This window comes from Schistocerca piceifrons, chromosome 5, assembly GCF_021461385.2.
Source record: "Schistocerca piceifrons isolate TAMUIC-IGC-003096 chromosome 5, iqSchPice1.1, whole genome shotgun sequence".
NCBI lineage: Eukaryota > Metazoa > Arthropoda > Insecta > Orthoptera > Acrididae > Schistocerca > Schistocerca piceifrons.
Genome location: NC_060142.1, coordinates 233381491 through 233406565, shown reverse-complemented (window position 1 = coordinate 233406565; position 25075 = coordinate 233381491). Strand labels below are relative to the sequence as shown.

General features: G+C 40.2%; 1 protein-coding gene across 1 annotated transcript in view; it reads right to left on the bottom strand.

Annotated features, from left to right (window-relative positions):
• LOC124798543 (activating signal cointegrator 1) overlaps window positions 1-25075 on the bottom strand; it is a 128199-nt gene that overhangs the window by 22905 nt on the left and 80219 nt on the right. Inside the window, exons 7-10 of the mRNA XM_047261994.1 lie at window positions 23351-23514; window positions 17093-17241; window positions 4405-4583; window positions 2855-2976 (exon numbers count right to left, since the gene is read on the bottom strand). Of these exons, the coding sequence (XP_047117950.1) occupies window positions 2855-2976; window positions 4405-4583; window positions 17093-17241; window positions 23351-23514 (614 nt within the window). The remainder of the gene's footprint in view (window positions 1-2854; window positions 2977-4404; window positions 4584-17092; window positions 17242-23350; window positions 23515-25075) is intronic.

The following is a 25075-nucleotide window of genomic DNA, read 5'->3' as shown; positions in this document are numbered from 1 at the left end:
TCACAGGCACACAGGACTGAATAGTTAAGTATCAGTAGCCTGATGCCCACATGGCACTGAGTTGTCTGCTATATTTTTTCAGATTTAGATTTTCATATAGCCCTTTCACCATCTTCTTTAAAACCATAACTTCTTTTTGATTATCCTGTACCTTACTAGTAAATAATAAACAGGGCTATAGGGAGAAAGATTATGAGCAATAGGTTGTCTGCTTTTGATGAGAACACAAACTGATCATCATCATTTAACAGTTCCAGTTTCCCAGGTACTGGTAATGAGTTTCTTCCACTTTGTCCTGTCCAAATACACCTGTTCACAGAGATCATCATCCACTGTCCATCCTCTGGCCACTAGATCAGCCTTAATCAAGTCCAACCATCTGGCTTGAGGTCTTTTCCCATCCACCCGTCTTTCCAAATTTTGACTGTTCTAGTTGGCTCCATTCCCATCACATGCCTGTACCATCAAAGTCTAGATGTGCCAATTTGATCTAATAGGGATGTCTTTATTCCGATTTCCTCACCTCCGCATTTCTTAACTTGTCCATCTTGGTCTTCTGGATGGTGAATCTGAGAAATTTCATCTCTGATGCTTGCAGCCTTGATGATTATCTTTTTGTAAGAGTACATGTTTCAATAACCTAGGTCAATATTGGTATGAAATAGCTCTTAAACATCATCAGTTTGGCCAGTTTTGGAATCAAGTCAACCCATAAAAGTGAGCTTACTTGTTGGTAGAATTCATATGCTTTTTGCTCTCTGCTGGTGATTTCATTTCTGACCAAATTATCACTGGAGAGTTTGCTGGTCTCCCATTGGGCACCTCCCCAGGTGGCGGGTAGGAGAATGCTCTCCAGATATGGTGGGTACTGGGGAAATAAAATACCTGGGGTGGACCAAAACAAGCAGCTGCTACCTTTTAGCATGATATTGGCTTATCAAGGGCTGAGGGAGTTAACCCTGAAAGAAAATCCTCAATTACGTTAGGCCTAGCAATCCAGAAAAAGAGCTTATCTGTAGTTGCTTTCAAGACACACTAACAGGCTTAAAAACCTATGTATGGGTAAAACCGTAATGCAGTAAGTATGTGTAACTTGTGACATTAGGTTACATTCATACTTGGATTTGTTACAATAGACACAAACGAAAAGTAATAAGAAATGATACATTGACAACATACTGCTGCATTACTGATAATAGGCGTATAATTTGCCACACAGAAATCAGTAAACACTGGCCAGGAGGTAAGCTAAGAAACGGAAATGAATAATTTTGTATGAGTATTACTGGCCGTTAGTACTGTCACATTTGACAGGGAAAAGAAAGGAAATATACCCTTATCTATAAATTGTGTACATAACATACTAACATCCAGTTAAGATTGCTTGGAGTGCATTCAGAGTTACAGCAGCACATAGGTACGTAATGAGTGATTATGTACAGAGGAAGCACAGAAAAAATCTGAGAAACCAGGTATGGATTCAAAATACAATAAGAGTATGTTACTTTAGAACATTTGAAGGAAAAGAAAAGACAGAGTTATAGGTAATATTTAACAGGATATTGTACCCTAATCACCAACAGTACCTGCACTTTGACAGCTGCCACCCTGCCCAATTAGTATCAGCTAGTTGTGTGCTGCTACCTCATGCTCTAGTCTGGGAAATTGCATGCCCAGCCATCTGCCACCTGTCCCCTCTACCTGCATCCTTAGCTAGCCCACAGACAGCTCCCCACTCTCCCACATGCCACTAAACTCTTCCCCCCAACCCCCTCCTTGCCTCCCGCCTCACTCCATCCTTCACCCCACCCCACCCTGCACCACCACCTCGCCCCAGTGCAATCACCATGGGCCAGGAAAGAGCTGACAGTCAACTGAGCACAATGTAGGCAACAGGTGTGTGTGTGTGTGTGTGTGTGTGTGTGTGTGTGTGTGTGTGTGTGTGTGTGTGTGGGTGGGTGCGCAAAAAGAAGTAAAGGGAAAATTATTTACATCTGAAGACACGGTCACTGCAGAAAGTTAAATGGCTGCTTAGGGAGAATCTTTCTGCAGAAACAGATGCTTGACAGTTATTGCAGAAGCAGGATACCATTGGTTTCAAAGTTTCTTCCACAGCACAAAGTAGATGAACCTACCTGATGAAGTAACACCTCATGCCTGAATTATATATGAGCATAAGCCTCTGAACCCTGCCCCCCCCCCCCCTCCATATATTTATATTTTTTGTATTGTCATCCTGGGGGTATGCCTCTAATGCTAAATCCACTAGTGTAGTTAAATATTTTGTTGATGGTATCATCCTTTTCTGTATGCTGTAATTATCATCTTTAATTTTACTAAATCTATATTTATTTTACTGATATCTGGCCATCATGCTTTGCTTCTCCTCAGTTTCAAAACTACCATTAAATATATTTGCGACATTCCTCAAAAATACTGCCAACAGTTGCTGGCACTTGCAAATAATGTAATAGTTATAACATTCTGAAGAAGGGCACTGAGTACCAGAAACCAGTTAACAAATTAAATTTATTTTATGCAACTGGTTGCTGAATGTTTCGATATATACAACTACAGATGCTGAAGATAGATAAAATACTAGATTTACACAATACTGCACTGTACTAACAGTATTAGTTGCCACAGAAAACCATCTTCTTGTCATACTATTGCCACGGCTGTATTTTAACAAATGACTACATGCTCTGATACATGTGATTTTGAAAACAATCATATGAAGAAGGGGAGGGAAACAGTTTTTTTTTTTATTTTTTGGGGGGTGGGGAGCACCAACAGAAAGAATGTCTAATGTTAAAAACAGGCCTACACCTAAGAAGAAAAATAGCAAACTTACCTCCCTTAAGAACTTCATACATATTTTCAACTTCTTTTATATCTTCTTGGAGTGGCGGTTTAGCTGTTGCAGCTATCCACAGACGGCCTCTGTGTGCAGTATACCACATTCGACCTTCATGCCTATGCAAAATGGAGTACATATACTCAAAAACTCTAAAGAGAATAGTTCCTGACTAACACAACAATCAGTATGGTGATACTGGTTAGAAAACGTCATGCATATATTTAAAAAAAATTGCAGTGCAATGTATAGCCCAGTATACAGTGAAGACTCTCCTGAGTTTGAAGAACAAAAGAGCTGTTTTCATTGCATTATATGCCTCTAGATAAAAGCAGAAAATTCTCAGCATTCTCGACTAAGGCAGCCTTATTTAACAGATAGCAATGTATTTCTTGTTCCCTCTAACTAAGAAATGTTTTTGCTAATTAAATATATAGGCTACATAAATCACAAGGCTCTTCTTCACATCTTCTCCATACCTCCATTCAGTCTAATCTTGTACAATTCACATGCTGAAAACAGTTACATAAACTGTATAAGAGAGTTTCCTAATTATTCTTTTTTGCATACACTCCATATTTCATCTGAGTAGTTCTGATGATTTTCAGAGTGTCAGGTGCTGTATGTACTGTAAATGATCACACCTGTTATTCCAAATTGTCACTGCAAGAAATTAAATGGACATGACCAGCAGCTGTGGTGCCCAGAAAAAAACCATTTCAGGTTTACCATCTACTTCTATATACTTTAATCAAGGCATGTGTGCAGTTCTGGTAAAACATTTCTATTGATCATTCTCAGGTCTGCAACAATTTTCCCAATGTAAAACCTATGTACAAATAATAATAAATATAAATATAGCTCTGAGATTAAATTCCAGAGATCATACCATATTGTTGGGTGATCACTGATTTACCATCTGCTCAAAGGATGGCACTATTTACGGATCTGCGAATGGGGGAAAGGGAGGGAGTAGTTGTTCAGTATACTGCTCTCCCAACTATTACAGTCAGAGTGCTACTTCTCTTCAAATCACTCTTTAGCTGACCACATAAGTAAGAGTGAATTCTATTCCAGTCCAACCACAACACAAAAATTCTTAACAGTACTGTGGATTGAATATGTGTAATCTGTGTGGCAGCCATTTTCTGGCATTTCATCTATAAAGGTATACATAATTAACAGTATCAACTAAAAATAGTTCCATTGTATATTTATCAATACCACTGTCTTTGCAAGTCCTTGCCTTAAAGGAGAACATTTCCAGTAACACTCAATTACAAATAGTAATATGTTACTCATGACTATATTCCTTCATCTGACAGTGTATGCAAACATAACTTTTTAAATCAACAAGCCTGGAACTCTAATGAGGCGGGTCTGATATTCACAGGTGAAGACCATAACCTCAAGTTAGGTGTGACTGATTATACAGAAAATTAACTTACGAACTGCATGAGTCACTATTCTGTATTTGTACTGTAGCACTGATGCAGCATGATATAGCTTAGAAAGTAATAAATTCAAACAGGAAAAATATGACTTACTGTTTGATGCCTGCTACAAGTAATGATGCCCATGGCTGATGCATGCTTAGACAGTAACCATCATCCGACATTTCCAATAACTCTCTATCTTGTACTCTATGGATATTTTGCCTTATGTCATCTTCCTGATAACTTCTCTGTATATAATTTTCAGCGCCTGGGATGGCAACTTCCTGATACTGAAAAAATATGCAGTTCTTTCTAAAGGCTAATACTGACAAAAGGAAGTTAAGTTTCTTAGTACAAGAAATCAAGCAAAATTACTAAATCAACCTTGACTTGCACTACTTATCAGCTAGTATCTCTGTCCCTAATTTATGTCATTTACCTCCCTTTATCACCACCCCTCACCAATTTTCTAACTATGCTCTCATTGTCTGATGGCTTCAGTTTTAGATAGACTAGTGATTAATTAAATTAACTTTACTTATAAATTTACTAAAATAACTTCCATTTTGTCCTGAAGTAAAGACAATATCCAAATTCAGATGGCATGATGGTATTGGTTTATTCTGTTATAGATAGTAAAATTATTTGTTAGGTGATACTTCATGACAGAATAGAGGTCTCCAATTTCATATCTTAGCATCACTCGTGAAATGGTTGCTATTGCTAATGTGCTGCAATAAAGTATCAGGTTGCTGCAGTGATTACTAGACCTCGGACTTTTAAGTTCTAAAAATCTTAAATCAGATACCTAAAATGGGTCCTATCACTTACAAAAATAGGTTATAGAAACCAGAAAATAGGTGACCAAAATCTGACATTTTATTGTCTAGAAAGATAAACAGATTGACAAAAATCCACATTATATTATTGTCCATGTCCGTAATTACAGTCACAGTAAATAACTAATACTTTCTCCAGATCTTCCGTTGAGAAACTGCATCTCTTGTCTGTTAATGGCACCTTATATGCCGAGAATGAGCATTCCACGTCAACAGATGTCACCGGAGCATATTTAAATGACGGTTTTAGGCGCAATGGGACCGCACACTCAGATTATGTTGATTTACCTGATAAGATGTCAGCCACTGTACAGAGGGTGGTAAGTCCTGCTTTTTTTATATATAAAAAAAGCACTGTCTTTAGTTTCTCACTAACTTTCATACCAATAGAACCTGGGACCAAGTGGATTTTTTCTGTCACCTCGTCTATCAATCACAGTTGCATGTAGACAGGTTTCCCTGAACACTCTAGAGCTTTAATAATAGGGACCAAAAATGCATAATCAGATTTTATGTATGCAATGTCAGTGGAAATTGTTGGGTCCTTTAGAAGATCTTTAGCTGAAGTAATGCTCACTGTCTCCTCCTGCAATTTAAGAACAATGTTCTTAATGTCTTCCACATGCTCACTGTAATATTTCACGGCCTCTAGCCCCATTCCCCAGCAAGTTAGTATGGGTGCTGGTGGAAATGGTACTTTGGGAAGTTCCTCTCGAAATAACTTGATTCTTGTAGGTGTTTCAATAAAAACCTTTTTGATGGCTGAAACTAGCTTAATTACATGTGCAAATTTGAGATGTATCGTCTCAGCTATACGATTCATGCCATGGACGTGACTTATGATATGGAGCATGGCTGGGTAAAATACTTTCAACAATTTAACAGCAGCAATTATGTATGCGGCTGCATCAGTGCACATTACAAGTACTTTATTTTCATCTAGACTGTTGGGGAATTTAATTTGAGGGCTCTATTAACAAAGTGCGCAACTGTTTCCAGGTTAGGGTTGGTTTTTTTTTTTTTTTTTTAGCTCCTTGCTGCAAATGGCTCTGAGCACTATGGGACTCAACTGCTGAGGTCATTAGTCCCCTAGAACTTAGAACTAATTAAACCTAACTAACCTAAGGACATTACAAACATCCATGCCCGAGGCAGGATTCGAACCTGCGACCGTAGCGGTCTTGCGGTTCCAGACTGCAGCGCCTTTAACCGCACGGCCACTTCAGCCGGCCTCCTTGCTGCAGATCAGATGAGGTACAGAGCTTGTGTCAGGATCTAACTTTCCAACAATCAAATTAGCCACATATTGACCTTGTCTGTTAGTTGTCTCATCGACAGAGATCTACATATGAACCACCTATATCTTCCCTTACCCTGCTCAATGTATTTTAATATAAAGTATTTAAATAGTTCTTTGTCAGTGTGTATTCTGATGGAATGCAGCAGTGACAGTATTTCTCTAGAAAACTTTTGAACTGGCTATTTTCAACTGCATTGAATGGTATGTTTGCTGCAACAATGGCTCAACACACGTCTAGATGAAATTCAATTTGTTTGCTAATTTTGGTTTGCTTACAAATGTTTGTTTCAAGTTTGATTTATTTTTTAAAATTTGCCTGGTGTTTAATCTCTGCAACATGCCAACTTAAATGTGACCTCTGTTTTTTTTTTAAAAAAAATTTATGAGAAATACTTTGTGGAAGAATTTACGTACAAGATCCACTTAGCAAAAGTAAAGTACATTAAGGTTTTAGAAACAATATTCTTGCATTCGCATGTGTCTGGTCCAAGTTAACTCAGGAAAAACAGTGACATCACTGTTCTCTGAGTGCAGGAGATAAAAGGTTAACATTTTACTTATGTTTTTGTTGCACGCATCGCAGTGAATAACTTTTCTGTCTGTAGAGAAATGGAGAAAATTCTTGTAACCACTGAAAAATCGGAGATAATTTGGAGCTGGCTACTTTTGGCATGCTGGACTTTCCACAAATAGACTGTCGCTGTGAAATATTTCACCACATCCAAGCATCACGCTGACCGACTGAATGAAGAAAGAGCAGGTGTTCTAAACAGGCTGTTCCCGACAGGGCAGGAAGGTGCCAGAGGCAGATCACAAAGCTCCTCCATGCCCTGCAGGCCCATCTGACAGTTCACAGCAAGTGACAATGCTCTGCGGAGCAGGGCGGGCTCTAACAGCCTGGCATATGCTGTCGTCGTCTGCCTCACGATTGGTGTTCATACATGCAAACAAACCAGTTATCATTCAATTACTGTTTTATAAGTAACCAGGAAGATCAGAAGAGTAGTTTTAGTCATACAAATTTTGACTGGATTTTTAAAAATCAGATACAGCCAGGTTCTAACATGAGATTTGGTATTTTTAGGATTTTTAAAAATGAGGTTCAGTTAGGTTCTAACATGACATTAGGTATTTTAGGTACTACAAAATTACAATTTTTGATAAAATTGTTGCATAATTCTTATCTGAGAAGACCACGAGAGAATGTTAAGTCACATAAAATTTTATTTAATTGGATTTTTAAGATTTGGATACAATCAGGTACAAACCTGAAATTAGGTATTTCTAGGTGCTATAAAACTAGTGTTTTTGATCATATATTGGCATAATTTGTGTATGTACAACTTTTATTGCCTTTATTTAAAGAGGAACAAAATAGGTTTTTACCTAAAACCCGAGGTCTAGTGACTACACACAGCAGAAGATTCATTCGGACAAGCATAATTCAGTCAGTGAAATGTTGAGCCCTTCTCACAGACAGGTTGACTGACACCAACCACAGCACACAAACATGAATGGGCAGCCTGCAACCTTTAACCGAGGGACACCTGGCACGTTGTTGCAACCCAGTTCTCACACAAGATATACGCCAACTTAGATTAAATTTTAATTAGACTACAGATAGGAAGAGAAACATAGATGTTTGACAATGTCTGGAAGTCCATTCACTACTGATAAAAGATACAAAAGGTGATACAAACATTTGCGATGAATGTTTGGTGTAATTTACCAACAGAAACCAAGAATTATGACTCGAAGTGAAAAGATCTCCGAAAAATATTTTCATCATTTTCACTGCAGTACGTACTTCTCCCTAAATCTTCTGCTTTGTTCCCCAATGGGACATCCTTTTTTCCCCCTGATATCATGTCTCCCACCTTGTCATTTCAATCATAGTATTATTACTTGACTACTGTCAGTCAAATTATTCTGAATACCATTGTTGCCATGACCATTGGCACCATCCTGTACTAAGGCATCTTGATGTACGTGTCTTTATTTTTCTAACCTCATATCTTTATTACATCATTATTCATTACTCTCCATCTGCACAATTAAAGTCTCAAACCTTGATTCTGTGTGATCAGTTCCTCAACATACATACAGTCTCCTATTTACTAGCCTACTTCCTGGGTGACTCACCCTACTTTTTTTCCATCTCCTGCTCCATTGTTAATTACTCTCTCATAATCCGTGATTCTGGAAACTAAGATTTACTGTTTGTTGATGGGTTAATGTACTGACTGTAACACTACGATCATCATGTCATTCAAGAACTACTATTTTATTTATAGTTGCTCAATTCACGGCAAACAAATAAGGTGTGGTACTACACATAATTCTTCATATGTATGATTTGGATGGGGTGTCTGAACAAGTGAAGTATCAAGAGATTCCTCTGGAAAAGTTCTGAATTAGAGCACTATGTTTCATTTCATTCGTTGGAAACAAATTTCTTTTCACTTTTAAGGATATCCTTGCAAGCAGTCAACATACAGCTCACTTCTGGCAGCTGTGACACTGTTGGTCTTCCGGAACATTCAGAGCATTAGCACTTCATGCCGTGGCTGCAATTCTCAGATGTTGATTAACAATACCTTGGTAGACTGCATGTTTTTTTTTTTTTAAGAAGTGCGAAGTGCAAGTGTTTATTATGAGTGTCCAAGAACGAAAGTTGGACTGCCGCCCTGTGTGCGAAGAAAAGTTAAGGCTGTGGAAGGAACAGTTTACATATTCCTATTCTTTTTCCTTTATCCCATATCTTGGAATATTAATTATTGCATTTGGCTATGTTAATGGAAGAGAGTGGCCAGATGGCCTTCCTGTCACTGCCCCTTTCTCTCCTGAATGGGATTTGTGTACCCTATCAGTCTGATCTTGCGTTATCCCGTGTGAAAGTGTGGAAACATTTCCTAAATTTTCGTGAATCATGTAACTGATGCAGGATGTGTGTACCAGTCTAGTATTCACCTAGTTGGATATGGAAAACCACATCCAGGCTGGCCAGTACACTGGCTGCCAGTGTTATATATAATTGTGAATAAGTACTTGAGTTAAAACTTAGGAACTTTTTTTGCACAATTATTTATGAAGAATGATGAGTTTATCACCAGTTTCAGACACAATGATGATTGAGTTTTGCATATCAGATGAAGTCATGAACTATTTCATGTGAAGTAATGCAATAACTACATTTTAAAATGTGAACTTTTATATAATGGATTGATGTATGTGATTGTTAAAAAATATGAAACTGCTTAAGACCCATAAGCTCATTGTAACAAGTTGAAATATATTGTACAAAATTAATGACTTTGCTTATTGAAGAACTAATGTTAATTTAGCTTTCCATAATAAAAGGAAGCAGGGCACAGGTTGGTAGCAGGCACATAGGTTAGAAGATAGCCAACAGTGCTTCTAATGTAACAAACCCCTTCATTTGTCTGACTGCTGATAAGTCTAAAAGAACAGTTATACCTGGTAGTATCAGTGCATATAATAGCCTGGGCATATGCCACATGATATTTTCTGTCTCTACTGATGATATACCTGACTACTTACCACATTTACTCGAATCTAAGACGCACTTTTTTTCTGTGTTTGCTAAACTCTCATTCAGAACATCTTCTATCATACGCAGTCTATTATTTGGTTCTTGTTGATCATTATCAAAGAAAGCAGCAGTGTAAGTAACAACAAATAGCAGTCTCTTGCTCTTGTTTCGCTTATGAGAACATTCCCCTCTTTTTTTTATTGTAAGCGGCGGGCGCGCGCAGAAAAGCGAGCCATGCCGCAAGCGGCTACAGATCGTAAACACTCATTATCAGAATGCGACAAACAATGCATGACACAGTACAATAATGCATTTTCAACTTAGAGTGACGTAAACACCTATAACAAAGAGAACGGCACTTATCAGATCAAAGCAAAATAAGCAATCGATTCAAACCAGACGAAGCAAGTGAAAAAGGAAGGGTACCCGTATAAATATGGACGGAGCGGCTGACACATAGCAATGGCTACTTGGTAAATCTTAACTGTTACGCTTACGACTCGAACCAAACTACTGTAGCTGTATCTTCATCCTTTCGACCTAAATTGTGCCTCATGTTACAATGGACCAACTTTCTTTCGATTTGGAGGTGCAGTCTAAAACTGTTCTCTCCCCTTGAATTTAGAGTCTCAAATTTCAGGTGCGGCTTAGATTCGGGAACATTTTTTTCCCCTTGATTTCGAGCCTCATTTTTCAGGTGCAGCTTAGATTCAAGTAAATACGGTAAACTGTCTTGGATAGTTAATTTACGGACCTCAATGAATTCATAAACTTCTCTATGAATATTAGAAGATTACTTACAAAACAAAAACAGTTTCTTACTTCATGCAAAATAAAATCCATTACCAATAATAGAAACATTTCATTACATTAACGGTATAAAACAATGGTAAATCCAGGATGGAATGTAACAATATTATGAGAAGGAAAGTTGCTACTCACCATAAAGTGGAGATGCTGAGTTGTAGATAGGCACAACAAAAAGACTCTCACAATTAAAGTTTTTGGCCATTAAGGCCTTTGTCAACAACAACAACAACAACAACAACAACAACAACAACACACGCGCGCGCGCCCCACACACACACACACACACACACACACACAAAAATCACATACACGATTACAGTCTCAGGCAACTGAAACCATACTGCGAGCAGCAGCACCAGTGCATGATGGGAGTGGTGACTGGGTGGGGGTAAGGAGGAGACTGAGGCAAGGAGGGGGAGGGATAATATGGTGGGGGTGACAGACAGTGAAGTGCTGCAGTTTAGTAGCGGAAAAGGAGAGGAATAAAAAGATTGGGTGTGGTGGTGGAATGACGGCTGGATAGTGCTGGAATGGTAACAGGGAAGGGGCTGGCTTGGCTGGGTGAGGACAGTGCCTAACAAAGGTTGAGGCCAGGAGAGTTACAGGAATGTAGGATGTATTGCAGGGAAAGTTCCCACCTGTGCAATTCAGAAAAGCTGGTGTTGGTGGGAAAGATCCATATGGCACAGGCTGTGAAACAGACATTGAAATGAAGGATATCATGTTTGGCAGCATGTTCAGCAACAGGGTGGTCCAGCATGTTTGGTAGCATGTTCAGCAACAGGGTGGTCCAGTTGTTTCTTGGCCACAGTTTGTCGGTGGCCGTTCATGCGGACAGACAACTTGGTTGTCATGCCTACATAGAAGGCAGCATAGTGGTTGCAGCTTAGCTTGTAGACCACATGACTGGTTTCACAGGTAGCCCTGCCTTTGATTGGAAAGGTGATGTTAGTGACCGGACTGGCGTAGACAGTGGTGGGAGGATGTATGGGACAGGACTTGTATTTAGGTCTATTACAGGGGTTGAACAATGAGGTAAGGGATTGGGAGCAGGGGTTGTGTAAGGATGGACGAGTATATAGTGTAGGTTTAGTGGACGGCAGAATACCTCTGTGGGAGGGGTGGGAAGGATAGTGGGCAGAACATTTCTCATTTCACGGCATGATGAGAGGTAATCCTAACCCCGGCGGAGAACGTAATTCAGTTGCTACAGTCCTGGGTGGTACTGAGTTACGAGGGGAATGCTCCTCTTTGGCCGGACGGTGGGAATTTGGGAGGTGGTGGGAGACTGGAAAGATAAGGCATGGGAGATTTGTTTTCGTACAAGACTGGAAGGATAATCACGATCAGCAAAGGCTTCAGTGAGACCCTCAGTATATTTTGAGAGGGTCTGCTCATCACTGCAGATGTGACTACCATGGGTGGCAAGGCTGTGCGGAAGGGTCTTCTTGGTATGGAATGGCTGGCAGCTGTCAAAGTGGAGGTACAGCTGGTGGATAGTAGGTTTGATATGGACGGAAGTGCTGATGCAGCCATCTTCGAGGTGGAGGTCAATATCTTGAAAAGTGGCTTGTTGAGTTGAATAGGACCAGGTGAAGCAAATGGGGGAGGATTTGTTGAGGTTCTGAAGGAATGTGAATAGGGTGTCCTGACCTTTGATCCAGATAGTAAAGATGCCATCAATGAATGTGAACCAGGTGAGGGGTTTAGGATTCTTGGTTTTTAGGAAGGATTCCTCTAGATTGTCAATGAATAGGTTGGCATAGGATGGTGCCATGCTGGCACCCATAGCTGTACCCTGAATTTGTTTGTAGGTAATGCCTTCAAAGGAGACGTAATTGTGGGTGGGGATATAGTTGGTTATGGTGACTAGGAAGGACATTGTTGGTTAGGAATCTGTCAGGTGTTGGGAAAGGTAGTTTTCAATAGCGGTAAGGCCATGGGCATTAGGAATGTTAGTGTACACGGAGGTGGCATCAGTGGCATCAATAGTGACGAGCATGGCACCATGTGGTAAAGGTACAGGAACTGTGGAGAGTTGGTGAAGGAAATGGTTGGTATCTTTTATATAGAAGGGTAAGTTGCAGGTAATTGGTTGAAAGTGTTGGTCTACGAGAGCAGAGATTCTCTCAGTGGGGACATAGTAACTGGCCAAAATGTGGCATCCTGGGTGGTTAGGTTTATGGACTTTAGGAAGCATGTAGAAGGTAGGAGACCAGGAAGTGGTACGGGTGAGTAGAGAGATGGACTCTGGTGAGAGGTTCTGGGATGGGTCTAAGGAATTGAGGAGTGCTTGGAGATCCTGCTGGATTACTGGAATGGCATCACTGTGGCAAGGTTTGTACGTGAAGTATCTGACAGCTGGTGGAGTCCTACCACTAGATAGTCACTGTGGTTTAAAACAACAAGGGTGGAGCCTTTGTCAGCAGGCAGGATTATAGGTTGTGATTTTCTGCAGATGTAAGGTTAGTTTACATGTTGAGGGATTTGGGGAATGATGGTGAGGAAGGTTAAAGGTTAAGAAATTCGGGAAAGCTAACAGGGGGTGGTTTGGGGGCAGTGGGGGTGGATCACAGTTGGACGGAGAAGTGAACTGAGTTAGGCAAGGTTCAATATTGGTCTTTGATCGAGTCTGATTGGTAGGGTTGGTGGCGGAAAAGTGTTTCCACCGTAGGGATCGGGAGAAGGAGAGAAGGTCTTCAACAAGCCCTGCATGACTGAATTTGGAAGTGGGGCAAAAGGTGAGGCCTTTGGAAAGGACTGATATTTCTGTGGGGCTAAGGCTTCTGGAGGAAAGGTTCACAAGTGTGTTGTGGGTCTGTTTAGGTTCTGGATTCTCTGTGGGGGTGGGAGTGAGTTTAGGAGGGTGGGGTAAGAGTAGTAGGTCTGCGAGAGAGGGTTTGCCAGCTATGAGGGGATGTGGGAGAGGTTTGGAGGTTGTTGTAGAGGTGGTGGACAGTGGTATTCCAATGCAGACGTAGGAAGTGAGCAAGATGGAGAGCTTTTGGAGGAGGCATTGTGCACGTTGCTCAAGTTCCTGCAGGGCAAGAGTTTCAATGTGTGTTATGGGTTCCAGGAATTTGGGATTGCATAGCAGGAGAATTTTGCGAATGGAGAGAAGGTACTGCAAGGAGGTTTGGGCTTGGTTGATATGGTTTTGCAGAACTATGTTAGTCAGGGCTAAGGACTGGCAGAATATGAACAGATGGAGGACATTGTGGAAGGAGAGGTGGCAGTCAGAGATGGGTAATTTGATGGTAAGGCCATAAGGGGGGATTCCATGCAGATGGAAGGAGCAAGGATCCATGGTGGTGGAAAAAGTGGGAAAAATTATGTAAATAATGTAGACTTACGTCCGAAAAATCAACCACTGTGCTGCATTCTATGTAGGCATGACAACCAACAAGCTGTCTGTCCGCATAAATGGCCACCGACAAACTGTGGCCAAGAAACAAGTGGACCACCCTGTTGCTAGCATGCTGCCAAACATGGCATCCCTCATTTCAATGACTGCTTCACAGCCTGTACCATATGGATCCTTCCCACCAACACCAGCTTTTCAAAATTACGCAGGTGGGAACTTTCCCTGCAATACATCCTACGTTCCCGTAACCCTCCTGGCCTCAACCTTCGTTAGACACTGTCTTCACCCATCCAGCCCTTCTCTGTTCCCATTCCAGCACTACACAGCCGTCATTCCACTACAACACCCAGTCTTTTTATTTCCCTTCTTTTCCGCTACTTCTCCCCCTCCTCCTGCCCTCCATCTAACCTGCAGCACTTCACTGTCTGCCACCCCTACCGTACTATCCTTCCCCCTCCCTACCCCAGCCTCCTCCTTACCCCCGCCCAGTCGCCACTCCCATCATGCCCTGGTGCTGCTGCTTACAGTGTGGTTTCAACTGCCCGAGACTGCAATCGTGTGTGTGAGTTGCGTTTGCGCACGCGTGTCTTTGTGTGTGTGTACTGTTGACAAAAGCCTTAATGGCTGAAAGTCTTTTTGTTGTGCCTATCTGCGACTCAGCGTCTCCACTATATAGTCATTAACGGTGTCAAATGTATCAAACAGAAATCACACAAAAATGTGTATTTAAAAAGTCAAATGATAACATTTAAAAGGGATTTCTACAACTGGTGGCTACCTCCATGTTTTTTTGTGGCTGTGTGGAATAATAAAACTTGATTTACATCCCCACCTGTACTTGAATATCTGTCAAAACATACTTGTCTATGTTCTGTACTACTAAGAGTGTCTAACAAATTTCATCAAAATTGTTTGGAGTTGTTATGGAATTTCCCACTTACGTGTTTCTCAACAAATGGCCATAGCAAAAGCATATCCTATTATAAAGCTCAGAAGTAAAATTAAATGTAGGTGACACACCACACAAAACAAACATCCACTATTTTGATGAAAATTGTTATAGTGAGGACATACATTTGTAAAAGCGTGAGTAAATTATTGCAAAAAAGTGTAAACGGCAACCTACCACAGCTAGTAATTTGTTTGTGCATGCGTGTGCGCGGGCGGGTAGGTGGTGGGTGCGTTTGTGTGTATGCACTCGAGTGCTCTACACTACCTGTTTCTTCAACATTCAGAAAAGTGTTTTCATTTTGCTGAGTATTCTACAAAATATGAACTACTCCAATAGCAGTCAACAGTGCTATAAAATGATGTATACTTTTCAGTGGCACCACCACCCCAAAGTACTTTCACCACAACAGCCATCTGATGGTGAGCCTGTTGGTTAGAAACCAACAACAGTGCAATTTGTTTTTAATAAATTGCAATTATAACAGTGATTGGTGGCTATTTTTGCACTTCTTGTAAGAATTAACCTATGGTCAAACATATACAGGGTGATTCAAAAAGAATACCACAACTTTAGGAATTTAAAACTCTGCAACGACAAAAGGCAGAGCTAAGCACTATCTGTCGGCGAATTAAGGGAGCTATAAAGTTTCATTTAGTTGTACATTTGTTCGCTTGAGGCGCTGTTGACTAGGCTAAGATGGCGACCCCTCAACAGAAAGCTTTTTGTGTTATTGAGTACGGCAGAAGTGAATCGACGACAGTTGTTCAGCGTGCATTTCGAACGAAGTATGGTGTTAAACCTCCTGATAGGTGGTGTATTAAACGTTGGTATAAACAATTTACAGAGAATGGGTGTTTGTGCAAAGGGAAAAGTTCTGGACGGCCGAGAACGAGTGATGAAAATGTAGCACGCATCCAGCAAGCATTTGTTCGCAGTCCAGGAAAATCGACTCGCAGAGCTAGCAGAGAGCTGCAAATTCCACAATCAACTGTATGGAGAGTCCTACGAAAAAGGTTAGTTATGAAACCTTATCGTCTGAAATTGGTTCAAGCACTGTCTGCAGCTGATAAGATTAAAAGAATCGATTTCTGTGATTTTATCCTTGCTCAAATGGAAACAGATGAATCTTTCGTTTCAAAGATTGTGTTTAGTAATGAAGCAACTTTCCACACTAACGGGAAAGTCAACCGTCACAATGTCTGTATATGGGGCACTGAGAATCCGCGGGAAACAACTCAGTATGAACGTGACTCGCCTAAGGTGAACGTTTTCTGTGCCATTTCAGCCAATAAAGTTTTTGGTCCCTTTTTCTTCGAAGGTGCTACTGTAACTGGACTACAGTATCTGGAGATGTTAGAGAATTGGCTGTACCCTCAGCTCGAACAAGAAGCACAACAATTCATATTTCAGCAGGATGGAGCGCAAACCACATTGGCACTTATCTGTCTGTAACTACCTGAACGTCAACTACCCGAGGCGATGGATCGGCCACCAGGCAGCCTGTGACAGAGCACTTCATCACTGGCCTCCAAGAAGCCCTGATCTTACCCCCTGCGATTTTTTCTTATGGGGGTATGTTAAGGATATGGTGTTTCGGCCACCTCTCCCAGCCACCATTGATGATTTGAAACGAGAAATAACAGAAGCTATCCAAACAGTTACGCCTGATATGCTACAGAGAGTGTGGAACGAGTTGGAGTATCGGGTTGATATTGCTCGAGTGTCTGGAGGGGGCCATATTGAACATCTCTGAACTTGTTTTTGAGTGAAAAAAAAAAACCTTTTTAAATACTCTTTGTAATGATGTATAACAGAAGGTTATATTATGTTTCTTTCATTAAATACACATTTTTAAAGTTGTGGTATTCTTTTTGAATCACCCTGTATTATAAAAAATATTTGGACCTGTCTCAAAATTAAACATTCTATCATCAGTCTCTAAATGTTGTTTTTCTATAATAAAATTAGTAGTGAAACTCACGATTGGCTGGGGACAAGTCATTCCAGGATGTACATCGTTCCCGCTCACATATTTTCTTGGGCTATTTATACTTTCACTGATCTCTTGCAGTATTCTATCCTGGGTAGTTAACAAGTCTTGCATGTCATCCTCTTCCACTACTTTACGGCCTGGAAGAAAGAAACAAATATAGGATTTAGTCTTCTACTGGAACTATGGAACAACATTCAGTAGTTAGGAAAATTGTCCATTTGGGGTGGGGTGGGGTGGGGGGTGGGGGGGGGGGGGGGGGTGGGAAGACGCGCACACACTCCAAAGGGAATGTCATCACAAATTCTTCATTTCTCATTTTTAAACTTTCCATTACAATGTACAACAGCTTGTTCACATGAGATACTTTCATAGCGCATTTCAAAAGCAAACTTACAGTGCTCATGGTGTTTAACAGCTATATCAATAACAACATAAATATTCTTCCGAGCAAACTAGTGGTCAGTATTATCACAACGCAGAAAGGTATCAAAACTTGCAATCAATGAGGACCTCTTTAAACAATAAACTGTAGAGAAACAACTAATTTCCTAACAACAATTTGACTGCTGAAACTGGAACATACGCGTAAAATTTTGTGTTTGAGACCACAAACAGGAAAAGAAACCAAAATCAGTAACACAGCCAGTTGACCAAAAACAGGAACAAAACCCTAATCCAATTACACAGCCAACAATAAAGCTTAGAGGCATCACAAATATTAGATTTGCCTATTTTTACATTTGTAGCTATGACTGATCTCTCAGATGACATGAACAAGTAGACAGCTATGTCTTTGTGAGATCCTTGTAGACAGATCTTCTGAACATAATCGAGTCAATTTCAGCAATTCAATCTTTTGATCTCCAATGATGAATCTTAACTTCAAGAAATATTGTCATCAATGAAACAAAACTGCCTTTCGTGAATCACAAATTTTCAATTGACAGTACAGTGGCCACTTCATGCCCAGGAAATTGTGGTGTGACTGTTTATTGATAATGAGTATTAAGTTTGTTTCCTGATCAGTGTAAGTTACATTGATTTGTTTTCCTGAAATGATACTACATTAAGTTAATGGCAAAAACCAAATATTGCAGTAACTATTGTAATTGCACTATTATGTCAGCAAAGCAAAGAGACAGAACCTTTTACTCTTGGAGTAGTGTCACTGCTTGAATCATTTGTGACAGCTGTCACTCCTTCCACATGAAATGCTTCCTTCCCCAGCAGACATCTATGGTAACCATATCAACTCCACTACTGAATTCCTCAACATCTCATCCTCACCCTACACAAATACTACTTAAGAAAACATATCAAGTAACATTGTGAAGTGCTATTATCTCTCTCTGATATCCTTCCATCACCCCCTACCCCTCTTTTTGTTTTCCTCGTCTCCGTTTCTGATTTCCTCGAATTCTTAGTGCATTATCCATTCCACACTTCTCATTTATCTCAATCCCTCATGATGTATGGACTAAAGCTGGCACAGTGCTTATGAATGTACTTTCTTGGATCTCTTGTTCTCAATGATAGCACACTCACTGCATCTTTCTCTCCCCCCATCTTCGCAACAGTAGTAGTCCTCTCAACATGGTGTCTGAGTGACCTGCCCCTCCTAACTCTACTATCTTCTTGACGAAGGAACTAACAGTTTTGAAAGTTAGGATTACTTTTTCACTTTTAAATGTGTCTGTTGGCTGCACTGAAACTTCACCTTCTGTAAGTGAGCACTGGCCAACCATTCTGTCTCCTCGAAATTAATGTTAAACTGAATACAGAACTGTTTCTTCTTTGATTAAGCAAGGCTCAGAACTAACACTTTCAGTCTGAGTGAAATTTGGTTTATAGTGAATGTAATAGTCTAGTTACAGGGTACAAGGAAGAAAAAAATTTTTACAGGGTGTACATAAAGTCCAGGAACAACTTCAATTATTTATTGCACAAGAACTAAACATTGTACAGATGTCATACATATTGCATTTTGAAGAGAAACTCTGAAAGTTTTTTTTACAAACATTTGATATGCGAGCCATGAGTGACCTGGCAGACGTCAATACGGTAATCGAATTCTTGCCATACCCGTCCCAGCATGGCGTCATAGACTATGGCAGTCACTTCCCGTATTCTCTCCCGGAGCTCTGCTACATCATGTGGTAGAAGCGGTACATACACCAAATCTTTAATGTGTCCCCACAGAAAAAAATCACACGGAGGGAGATGTGGTGATCGGGGAGGCCATTTCATGAAACAGCTGTCCCCTTCTGTAGCACGGCCGATCCATCGATGTGGCAGCTTTGTGTTCAGGTACCCACGAACTTCACGATCCTGCTGAAAGATAAATGGAGAGTCCGATTGCATTTGAGGCATCAGCCACTGGTGCAACATGTCCAAGTAGCAACATCCATTGACAGTGCTCTCGGCGAAGAAGAATGGCCCATACAGTTTTCGACGCAACAGGGCACAAAAAACATTTACCTTTGGGGAATTACGCTCAAATTCCATGCATTCGTGTTGATGCTTTGTACCACAGATTCAACAATTATGCCTGTTCACTTTACCATTAGTGTTAAAAGTGGCTTAGTCACTAAAAATTAAGCGATCAACAATGCCATCCCCATCCACATTCAACTGCTGCAACTGCGAACAAAACTCAAAACATTTGTCTTTGTTGTCATCATTGCGCTTCTGCACTAACTCCAATTTGAATGGTTTCATAAACAGCTTCTGTCGCAGGGCTTTCCACACTGTCATTGCAGCTGTTTCGAGTTCACAGGATGCATGACGCACCAATTTCTTTGGACTCCTTGTCTCTTGTACGCGTTCCACATTTACTTCACTCACACTGGGACGGCCGCTTCTCTTTGCCGGGAACAAGCAACCCATCATAGCAAATTTGTTGTTCCAGTGGTGGTTTCTTACCATACTTTGTTCTAAACATCCTTTGAACAGCTGCAGCACACTTGTTTTTGTCGAACTCCAGCACACAGAAAGATCGCTCCACACTGAACTCGCCATGTTTGCGACTAGCTTTAACCATTGGCAAATTACCAAACTACGCTGTGGCGGTATACATGGAGGGGGGAAAAAAGAAAAGAAAAAAACCTTTCAGGTTTTCTCTTCAAAATAAAATATGTAAGATATCTGTACAAAGTTTGGTTCTTGTGCAATAAATAATTGAAAGTGTTCCCGGACTTTATGTACACCCTGTCTGTGTGTGTGTGTGTGTGTGTGTGTGTGTGTGTGTGTGTGTGTGTAAAAAATACACTTTTTCCTAGGTGAAAATACACCATATCCCAGGTGAAAGTACATTTTTTCTGTGTTAAGTAACAACATACTTTCTCTCAGAGCTGTAAAACTTGTCATTCCTTCAAAAGGAAGAACTTTCCAACACTTTAGGAAACAAAACCCAGCAAAAAACAATGTTTTGGAAAAATCTTTGATGTGCGGCACCATGTACACTGCATATTTTTCTATTACGAAAATATAAAGACAAATTCCACTAAATACATCACGGTAGCTTCTGAAGTGGACGTAGATGAAGATGAGATGGAAGATTTGATACTGTGAGAAGAATTTGACAAGAGCTCTGAAAAATGCAAGTCCAAACAAGCCCCCGGATAGACAATATTCCGCTCCAGGAGTAGACGATGTTCCATCAAAACTACTGATAGCCTTAGGAGAGCCAGCCATGACAAAACTCTTTCATCTAGTGTGAAAGTTGTACGAGACAGGCAAAATACCACCAGACTTTAAGAAGAATGTAATAATTCCAATTCCAAAGAAAACAATTGCTGACAGGTGTGAAAATTACTTAACTATCAGTTTAGTAAGTCACTGTTGCAAAATACTAACATGAATTCTGTACAGAAGAATGGAAAAACTCATAGATGTCAGCCACAGGGAAGATCAGTCTGGAGTCCAGAGAAATGTAAGAACACACGAGGCAATATTGATCCCACAATTTATCTTAGAAGGTAGGTTAAGGGAAGGCAAACCTACATTTATAGCATTTGTATACTTAGAGAAAGCTTTTGACAATACTGACTGGAATACTTTCTCTGAAATTCTGAAACTAGCAGGTGTAAAATACAGGGAGTGTAAGGCTATTTACAGCTTGTACAGAAACCAGACGTCAGTTACAAGAGTTGAGGGGCATTAAAAGGAAGCAGTGGTTGAGAAGGGAGTGAGACAGGGTTGTAGCCTATCCCTGATGTTATTCAGTCTTTACACTGAGGCAGCAGTGAAGGAAACCAAAGAAACATTTGGAGCAGGAATTAAAGTTCAGGGAAAAGAAATAAAAGATTTGAGGTTCTCCAACAACATTGTAATTCTGTCAGAGACAGAAAAGGACTTGTAAGAGCAGTTGAAGGGAATGGACTCCATCTTGAAAGCAGGATATGATTAACGTCAACAAAAGCAAAACAAGGATAATGGAATGTAGTCAAATTAAATCAGGTGATGCAAAGGGATTTAGAATATGAAACAATACCGTTAAAGAAGAACACTAGCTTTATTATTTGGGTGGAAAAATAACTGATGATGGCCGATGTAGAGAGGATATAAAATATAGATTGGAAAAGGCATGAAAACCATTTCTGAAGAAGAGAAATTTGTTAACATCGAATATAAAGTGTCAGGAAGTCTTTCCTGAAAGTAATTGTCTGGAGTGTAGCTTTTTTTATGGAAGCGAAACATGGATGATAAACAGTTTAGACAAAAAGACAATAGAAACTTTCGAAATGTGGTGAAAGAGAAGAATATTGAAAATTAGATGGGTAGATCAAGTAACTACTGAGGAGGTACTGAATAGTATCGGGGGGAGATGAAATTTGGAGCACAACTTGACCAGAAGAAGGAACCAGTTGATAGGACACATTCTGCGACATCAAGAGATCAATTTAGTATCAGAGGAGTGTGGTGGTGGTGGTGGTGGTGGTGGTGTAAATATGGTAGAGGGAGAGCAAGAGATGAATACAGTAAGCAGATTCAGAACAATGTATGTTGCAGCAGTTATTTGGAGATGAAAAGGTTCATGCAGAATAGAGTGGCATGGACAGCTGCATCAAACCAGTCTTCAGACTAAAGACCACAACAACAGCTTCTGAAACACTGAAATCGTGACTGAGATGTGCTTTTTTCAGCCAAACTTAGCTCAGATCATGTGATCTTGCCCACCACTGATGGCAGATATTGAGAGCACAGGACACGTGATGTAGTCAGCCAGTAACACTACGACTTACGTAACAGCAACACACAAACAGGGAAAGTTAATGGTTTAAACTAATATACATACAGTATACCTACAAGAAAAGCTAAGCTGTCATGTATAATACTGGTCTTTCTTGGTGTTTCTTACCCTTTAAAATATAGCAAACACAAACATATCGGTAACATTTTAAATAATCACTTAAATGGCCATCTTCTGGGCCCAAAATTATTCTAAGTGGTTGGTTCTCAAAGTGTTAAGTTTTCAATGAGAGTGAAACGCTCCATGATATAAGAAATTTACTACACATTCTCACACTTAACATAATTCATCTTGCGTAAAAGAAGATTTCCTTTGAAAGTGATGATTTGCAAGCCCCCACTTGCAAATATTTTCCCACGACCTGTTAGAAATGTAAAGAGTCGTGATGTCACACTCATCTAAAGCAGTTTGTTGTTACAAAGTACTGCATGGTCTTCATCCTAAAGCCTTTGACAAGTTTTGCTGTCGGTAGACACTTGTGTGTGCACTGTGTGTTTTTGCTGTAAATGGTACATTTTCTTTGCAATAATATTTTTTTTGTGTTACTCTCTCTTTTATATTTAATTGCTCCAATATTATTTTGAAGTAGTGGGCTAAAGTAAAATTCTTTGTTGGAGTATCAGTTCAGTTTTTCCTGGATTTGCCAGGGCATACATTCCTTGAGTTATATCAGCCCAACATAAACAGCAGTAAATAAACCAGCTGCATGCCCATAATCGAGACTGTAGAACTTATACGAATGATCATATGTTTATAGAAAATTTTATCAGTCCCTAAAAAACTTTCAACATGCAAATATCTATCTCTTGGCACACCACAGTAGAACTTTAAGTAAAAAATACAATAGAGTAAATGCTATATACTAATGACGGGAATGAAGTGTAAAGAAACTGTGAACTTTAATAAAAAATAGTGTGAGCTTTGTATTATTTCTGACAGACTTCCTGAAACATCAAACACAAACACACACACGCACACACAGATATATAATTTACCTGCAAAATCAAGTGTCACTTTTCTATCAAGACGAGAAGAATGTCGCTTAGCTCTCATCTCTGCCTCCAGCTTCTGCAACTTCTCTCTTTCTTCTTTAGTTAGCCAGGATGAATTTGAAGAGAAGTAATCACTTTCATCATCGATTACGTGTGTCCTCTTCTGACTGAAAATAAAGATTTCAAATATTTATAAATAGTCAATTTCAACATTAATATTTGAGTGAAGAAGGTGAAATGAGAGAAATGTTCAGCACACCCCAATGTTTTCCAAATCAACACTGTAAGCAGTTAGAATTCCTCCTACCCACTATTCCAAGCATGCCCAGTATGCAATGGGAGATGACCCAACCTCAATCACCTTGACGCCATCCTGAAAGCAGTTTAAAAAGTTAGATCTAAGAATAACACCACTTTCTCCAACTAAACAAAGAACCAGTCCAACTGTGCCTACACAGTCTGGCAACACTATAGGCAAAGAATTCGAAAACCATGCTTGACTTGGAGATCCTTGCATTCCACCAGGATGCGAGTCACTGTCTTAGAGGGGGTTGTAGTAGCCTGCCGGTTACTACATCTGCCATGGCCATAAGTTGGGTCACTATGGTAAGCATAGTATGCACCTGAATTTGAACAACACACCACACAACAAGCAAGGTGGCCACCTAAAGTGGCCCAATAACTTACAGCATTCGCCTGGTCCGACATGTGTATGCTGTGTAACACCCGCAGTGCCTACCAAAAATTGTATCTTTGTATGTAGATCCTCGAGCCTACGAGCCCTTAGTTGGCAAATGTATTCCTGTCATGTGATTACTCTCTGTGTTCTCATATTCTTGTTGTCACTCCATGAGCCAACAAAACTTGGTTATTTAAGAATGAATTTTCTTTTGTTCCTAGGTAGAATACAAGTAGCAACAAGCAAGTGTAAGTTTTCATCCGTTTCAGGTTCTGTGGCTCCTCTGCTGTTCGGCTCATCCATGGAGGCTATCCTCCAGGCACTTCTACAACAGCAGCAGATGAATACGGCAGTGTTGGAAAGGTTGCTGGTTCCAATGACCCAGACTCAGCCATCGGTTGTTTACTTGACGCCATTCCTACCTTGTGATGATTCTGCAGAAGACTGGGACACTTACAAGAAGCAGCTTGCCAACATTTCATGGCATTGCAGACGATAAACAAGAAGGTCTCTAAGGCTCTTTCCTTATAGTTAGCTTCCATACAGGAACCAATATCACTTTCTTTTGAGTATGTATGCAACTTGCTGCCCTCTTACCACTGCAAGTGGACACATGTGGTCGCTGCGCATGTTGAGTTCTACCAGTATTGCAAACAGTCGCAGCAGTCATACAGAGATCTGGCAGCCGAGCTTCATGTCGTTGGTCGTAAATGTTGTTTTGTTCAAAATGGCTCTGAGCACTATGGGACTAAACATCTATGGTCATCAGTCCCCTAGAACTACTTAAACCGAACTAACCTAAGGACATCACACAACACCCAGTCATCACGAGGCAGAGAAATGTTGTTTTGTCACTAATAAATTCGGGAATTGTATGCAGACACCATGTCCATCATTCATTTGGTGTCTGATAAGGAAATGTGTCAACAGGCCCATCATTTTAAGGACCCTACATTGAAAGAGGTTTAAAATAATGCACAGTTGTTTGAGGTTAACTGTATTGTGGCACACTATGTAGAGGCTTGGAGTGGCATTACTATTGTTGCCAG